The sequence below is a fragment of the Euprymna scolopes genome, chromosome 16 (assembly GCF_053919585.1).
Source record: "Euprymna scolopes isolate OS-2025 chromosome 16, ASM5391958v1, whole genome shotgun sequence".
Classification (NCBI taxonomy): Eukaryota; Metazoa; Mollusca; class Cephalopoda; order Sepiida; family Sepiolidae; genus Euprymna; species Euprymna scolopes.
The window spans coordinates 140,715,478-140,722,977 of NC_136497.1; the positions used below are offsets into that span (position 1 = coordinate 140,715,478).

The 7,500-nt window shown below is 35.8% G+C and overlaps 1 protein-coding gene across 1 annotated transcript in view; it reads left to right on the plus strand.

Annotated features, from left to right (window-relative positions):
- The window catches only part of LOC145296133 (uncharacterized), a 1,188,759-nt gene that overhangs the window by 1,087,219 nt on the left and 94,040 nt on the right, over positions 1 to 7,500 (plus strand). The window contains exon 18 of the mRNA XM_080142289.1: positions 380 to 539. Within this exon, the coding sequence (XP_079998415.1) occupies positions 380 to 539 (160 nt within the window). The remainder of the gene's footprint in view (positions 1 to 379; positions 540 to 7,500) is intronic.

Here is a 7,500-nt window from a genome sequence, read left to right on the forward strand (position 1 = left end):
TGAGATTAATACTTTATGATATCGAGGGTTCGAATCTCACACTCTTTCGTCCCAGAGTCTAAGCAATTGTTGAGGTGATTTTTTTTCTCTGTTGGTCAAGGGGTATGGTTTTGTGTTCTGTGTAGTACTAGGAGGTCCACCTTCTCAGGATGTTTCTTCTCGCTTTTTCCGAAGTGTTTTATTTATAGATTATTGCCTGGGGTCTACCTACTATTGAATACCAATGAGGTTTTCCAGGCTTTTTTTTTCAGGCGAAAGTGCTCTTCCTCTATAATTCTGGCTTTTTTAGTCCCAACTGATACGAACGTTTTCTCATATCGTGATATGTAAAATATCGCTTTATTCATTACATTTAATTTTTTTTTGCGTTAATTTTTAGGGAATTCTACGACATCCTCTCGTTAGACCCGGAATTTCTGGCCCAGGCTAAGGATGAATCGATGGACGTTAGTGTGTTTGCACCTTCCGAAGGTTTCCTAAACGCAATCGGTCTGGAAAAGATGAAAGAAATAAAGAACGACTTTCAGGTTATAAGAAAGGTAAGTACAATCCCATAGAAACAGCTACCCCTAACCTGTTCGAAATAAATGTTTTTCTCCGATTTTAACTATTTGGATGTTCTATTACGAGGATTAAAATCAAAATGCTATATTACAAACCTTTTTGTGTGAAAGTCAAATCGGGGTTTGCATTCTTTCTAGTCATGGCCACGAGATAGGCGGACATGTTTCGCTTTGCTTTACGTTTTTAAATGCTTTTTTCCCCTGACACTTTTTTTATCTCTTTTTGTTTTAACTCGTGTTCACTCCAAACAAGGCATATCGCTACTTGGATGTAAGGGGTACTATTTATAATCATGCCTTCGAAAGAATTATGAAATGTTGGTTTACGGTACATTTAAACTTGTGTATATCAGTACAGTCAGGGAACAGGTAGAAGGAAGGGAATTCCAAAAGGCTCGATTTTAAATCAAAGAATCAACGTCATATAAGCGCAAGAAAAGCATCAGGATCGCAGTTTCAAATCTAATTTGCAGAAGATAAAACGAAGTAGTTAACTGCTTAACAAACATCTTTATGACCCACCAAACTTAATATCCACAGGCAACATGAATTGAAACAAATACACTAAGGGCGTTCCAAAGGCTGCTACAGCGAATATAAGCTCCCTCTAACATGCTAGAAAATTACGCTCACTTATAAAGCAACCATTTGTTCATGCATGGAGCATTGTTGTCACATTTGGGCTAATGCATCTGCCACTAGTCTCTCACTATTTGATTAAAAACATGATTCAACTCTAAAATAAAATACGCATCAAATGCGCTTGAAAGCCAAATCACAACGTAATATCACGAAAATGAACAAATATTTTACTTAGAAAATAAAATTCTGTTTGTAAAGAGCCGCGCGTTGTATCTCAGCGGTTGTATTTTGAAATGTTTCTTTCTCCAACTTTACAACATGGCAAGAAAGACGAAAAGAAAAGAAACAGAAAGAAAACAGCATACTGAGGATGGAGTATAGCCCGAAATATAGTTATGTGATAGATTTCAAACAAGTAAAATATTTGTTTATTTTCCTAATATAACGTTGTGATTTGGCTTTGAAGCACATTGATTCGTATTGTATTTTATTCAAATGAAATCAACGTTTCTATATGGAACTCACACCCTGGACGTAATTCAACTCTAACGAGATTACCACTATGGACCAAGATTCAACCTCTGTCCCATCGCCGCAGTGTTGAATCACTGTAGTTGTTTAGTATTTTAATTGAATATGCGTTCATGAACTCATAGCACTTGTTCTCATTTCATACATACTTTGCACTAACCTGACAAGCAGCGAACTTCCATCCCTTCACTTTTGAGATACCTAGATGCCGAAAAGTCTTCTACTCTAATAGTTTCTTCCATCTAACTGCTTCGTTGACGGTACTAAACTGCAGACATTTAAATGTAATTGTTATAATATTGTACGAATTAGCTGATTATATTGTTCGCATTGGGGAATTGGTTTCCTCGATATTACTCTAGTCAAAATTCCTTCTAGAAAGACATGGATTACTTTCGACATCGGCCACATGAAGTTTGCCAACATCCTAAGTTAAAGTTATTTTATAGAACGAAGTAGATTCAAACTTGAAAATTCAGGTAGTCAGTCCGTCTTGTAAACCATGGTCACCTCACAGTTTAAATGTACTCTGAAGAGACATGTCTCTTCTCAGCTCCCTACGCGATACAAAATAGCAGTTCCTTTCGGTCGAAATAGCAATATGGCTTGTTTTTGTAATAATAATAATAATAATAATAATAATAATAATAATAATAATAATAATAATAATAATAATAATAAACTATATAAAAAGCAAGTTCCTCCCTTGTTTAGCGGTCATGGATATGATCTAAAACTATATCCGATGGTCACAACCCAGCTTGCAGGTTTTGGGGAGTGTGGATCCACCCTTTAATTGCCATTGCTTCCAGGTCCACTCTAACCCAGAGTGGTAGTATTTGTTAGGGTCCCAACTATGAGATGAATAGAAACCGACTTGGAAAAAACACTGGATTTGGCATTAAATAACTTGAGAAAGGGTTGACATGCCATAAAACAAAAAATAACCAACCAACAAACCTCTGGTTAGCTCTCTATATTTAAGACCTTGTGCCATGATTGACCTAATCTGACATATCTTATTCTCAAATAGTGGAAATACATCGATTGATTAATGGAATAATGAATGCAAGGCATTTTGTAGCTTAAACTGATAGGATGTCTGATGCAATCAGACCCGAAAGTTCTGAGAAGGGGAGGAGGCGCCATTTTGGAATCTAATTCCCGCCATTGGTTAAATGCAGGAGTGATGTCATTTACATATTTCTCCGATCTTAGCAAGTCTTTAGCAATTTAGAAATTGATATCCGTCGTTACTCTTTAGCTTCCACTGAGCTAGAATTATTGATAGCATTTGAGTTGCGTCCGAATTATTTGCAAACGCGGTCCAGTAACCGGAAATATGAGGATAGACTTGGTATTTCGTGCGCTGACCAGCAACCATTATTTTTGGTTTATCTGATGAATATAATAACCAAGTATACATACACGACAGCTGTCCCTGATAAAAAAAATCAATATTATTATTATTATCTGCTATTAAATGAATGAATTGTAGAAGTAATTGTAATTCGTAACAGTCTATCACCATTTTTAATAGTTCACTAGCGAAGGATGAGCGCCCAGCATTGCCCGGGCGTAAAATATGCTTAAATATGATATTATAATTTGTCCAAATTTCTTATATATATATATTTTTTTTTATTACATTTTCACCCCAAACAAGGCGCATTGCTACTTTGGTGTAAGCGGCTACTATCAGGGGCAGCAACTACTGGGGCATTATGTTGGGATTTGGGCAGCAAACTTGCACTTGAACTTCTGCATGTCAGTACAGTTAGGAAAGCAGGGACCTGGAATGGAATTCCAGGAAGAAACTACTGGAGTTGAAAGATTTTTTACATCTAGAGATCTCTACTGTGTAGGGGTGGGATTTAGCTGCCTGTCGGGTTTGTCGAGGGTGTCTACGTCGTGGGGGCACAGGTGTCTGCAGTTCGTCAGAGCATTCACTATTAAAATACTTGTAGAACAGGCAGAGGGATGCAACATTTCGTCGATGGGACAGAGGCTGAAGCTTAGATGCCAGTTCAGGGCCTATCAGATTTGCGACTCTTTTTTGAACCTTGTTTTGAACCTTATGACAGAGTTGTGATTTCACAAGTAAAAAAATGTGTTTGGATGCCCTCAGCTAAAATCGAAACCGAAACTGTAGCATTCAAAGCGGCTGACGTTACCACGGTACCAACGTAAAACGTATATAAAATGATTAAAAATAAAAAAAACAACTAAGTTTAATGTACAAAATGTTTAACGATTTTTTCAATTTTACCCATTTTTGACCCCTTAAAAAATATTTAAAGCCTCAGAAAATAACAGCCCTTAAAAAGTACAATCATTTAAGTCCCATTGCGCCGCTCTGCACCTTTTAGTTTCGGAGGAGATAGAGTTTGAAAGTCTGGAGACAAACAAACATACAGAGAGCCTTTTATATATTAGATGATATATTTGATAATTTATTAGCAGACATATTTTCATCTTCATATTTTTTTATTTAACGACGTTTCCGGTAATTATTTATCTGGCCTTCCTCATCTGGTTAACCGTGACGGCATAAGGATGCTGATTCTCTTAACTGTATCCTCAAGATACAGTAATTACCGAGGATGCAGTTAATAGACTCATCATTTCTATCCCGTCGCTTTTAACAACTTGACGAAGACCAGAGGAATAATTACCCGAAACGTCGTGAAACAACAACTAACAACAAAGATGAGGATAACAGTCCGCAAATAAATAAATAAATAACTTCCTTAAATGTTTAACGAACACCATCAAGAATAAATATACAATTACCAGAGTAATAGTTAAGTTTTAATGTTATATTTTAATTTCGTCCATGCATAGAAATTCGTCTTTTGATGTTTACTACTGGGATTGAATTTTAGGAAGAATTCCTTGGCTATTTTACAAAGAACTGATAAAATTAACAAACATGGGACAATTCTGGTAATAGCGATTACTCCTGGTCAACTTACTATATGTTCACAGCATTTACTATGTAAAAGGTTGTTTTCTGTGTACGTATGTGTGCACATCTAGCTAAAAGTAAAAAAACAAACAAAAAAAAAACAAACTATAAAACAAACATCCACACACTTGGTATTGTTCTTGATAAACGTGCCGTGTATTATTCATACACGGCACGTTTACGTTAACACGCTGGTTCCCTCCAGATCACCGAATTTAAACAACAATGACCAGTAATAGATCGGTTATCATTTGGGAAAGTTTGTCGAGTCATTATAAATTTCCAGGTTAGTATCTGGAGGCGCATTAATACACTGGAAGAGATGCATCCCTACTCTTAGTCAAGACATGCATCTAGGAGAAGATAACTCTGATGGCGTCGGCAACAGGATGTTGGATGGCCATGGAAGAGGATGAATCGCTAGCAGATCAGTTCTATGGTATTAAGAGTTAGGTTATTCGGCTGCAACTATGCGGATGATCTAAGGACAACGGATAGATGCAAACAGGCGAGTCAGATGCTATTGCACTGGGGAAGGTAATGACAGCCCCGTTATGTAATCCGCCAAGTTCAAACGATGTGATGTCTTCAGAGGAATCGGACCAACAATGCACCAAAGCCCGTGGAGAAAACTAACTTTGATTTCATCTGCAGAACATACCACGATGTAAAGAGGAGAAAAAGACTATGAATAATATCTAAATTTAGAAAAAAAAATACTTAGACTCTAAACTGAAACAGATTTCATTACGGGCCGTCAGTTTTACTTTTTAGGGGTTTGAACTAAAGGGCACTAACTCTACGCTTTAATCAAGAAGTTACTACCCCCATACTGATTCGTACCTTGAGGAACACATACCAAAGACAATTCTTTATGGAAAATGTGTTTGTGTGAGTTTTTTTTTTTGTGTGTATATGTGTTTATGTCAAGAAAGACATACGAGTGGAGTGAAGATAAAAGAGAGGGTGGGGAGAGGTAAAAATTGGGAGGATGAAAGTGAGAAACACAGATAGAAATAAAGAGGTAGAAGTTTATCCCTATATATATATATATATATATATATATATAAAATGAACTCATTTTTCCCCTATAATTTTGACCTTAATAGGATTAACAATCAAGACATTTCATGCGAATGTAATATGCACAAACTGCAGTACAATATCTGAGGTGTGTTATAGCCCCATTACCTCTCCACTTCCTCGATAATCGTAGATTCCTATATTTTTCCTGCTGAGATTTCACTGCCGCAATCGGTTAATATCAATGGAAGTAGTAAAATCTTTTCTCTCTAATTAATTCCTCCTTCCCCCATCACCACTGACACCGTTTCCGGAATCATTCGCAAAGGACAGTTACGAAGGAACCGATTTGGGTGTTCTTTACTTCGTAATTGCTTAAAAAAAACTGGAATGGAATTTTACCGTGAATTTCTGTTCTATGCTTTCTACTGGGTAAAACGCACCATGGATGTAACCGAATCGAAGTGTTATTTATGCCATTTTTTTTGCTTTATTTCTTTTTGTAGTTGCTTTAAAAAAACTGGAATTTGATTTTAACGTTCCTTTTCGTTCTATGCTTTCTACTGGGTGAAAGGCATCAAGAACTCAACAGAATCGAAGGGTTATTCATGCTATTTTTTTCGCTTTTCACTGTTTTTTTTTTTTTTTTTTTTTGGTTTTTGTCTTTCCGAACACGTTCATCATTTTTCTCCTTATTCTATTTTTTTGTTTTCCCGATTTTTTTTTATGTAGTTTTACGTTTGTTCGCTGATTTTTTTTGTTTTGCCAATGTTTTAAAAAAGTTTAACAATTTTTTTTATTACTTCGCTTATTCTTTACTCTACCCCCTCCCTTACACACACACCTCAAAACACCCGGGCAACGTCGGGTATCCCTGCTAGTGTAGAAAAATATATGTAAGCATTGCCCCGGGCAACAGCGGTAAATCGTTTATCAATGTTATAAACAAGAAAAGGTGCAAAGATCTTATGTTCACACCTAAGGTGACACATATAAGACACACCCCTACGTAGCCTTGCTTTGAAAGATTCCACAATTAATCTGTTTTTTAAAACGAAACAAAAGGCAATCCTAAAATAAACATCATCATGACAGATTATCAGTAAGAAGGGAAACAAAGAATGTTCAAGATAACTAATTATTGCGGCGGAGATCAGATCTTCAGCGGCCGTCTCAAGATGACATTGGCTCCCAACGTCAAGATGACGCACATTGTCACGTCGATGGCGGAAGCGGGAAACAACTACGGCATTTTGGCGCTAATGTCGTGAATACAGAAAAAAATATTCGCCAACTTCCTGAGTAATGAGGTTGTACGGCGTAAGATTTTTTTTGTATAATAAATAACACTCGTAAGGACATCTAGATATAAATATGAACGAGAGGGACACAAAGGCAAGTATATTTAAGTGAGAAATTAATACCGGTGAACAATCATAAATCTATTTCTCTATGCGCTATCTCTATCGCCATCTCTCTCTCTCTCTTTATCTCTTTCTCTTTATCTCTCTCTTCCTCTCTCTTTCTTCGTCTCTCTTTCTTTCTCTCTCTACTGGTATTTATATTAGATTGAAGTTTACCATTGCTTATATTAATTAAACACTCTATCTCCTTTGATTACATATTATATATATATATATATATACATATATATATATATATATATATATATATATATATATATATATATATATACATATATATACAGTATCGGCCATAATATAAGGAACGGAAAAAAATTTACAATTATTCATGTATATTTAAAAAATTAGTACATGGATTTTTCTGAAATACTCAGAATAAACAAATAGAACCAATGTGTATAAACTAGTA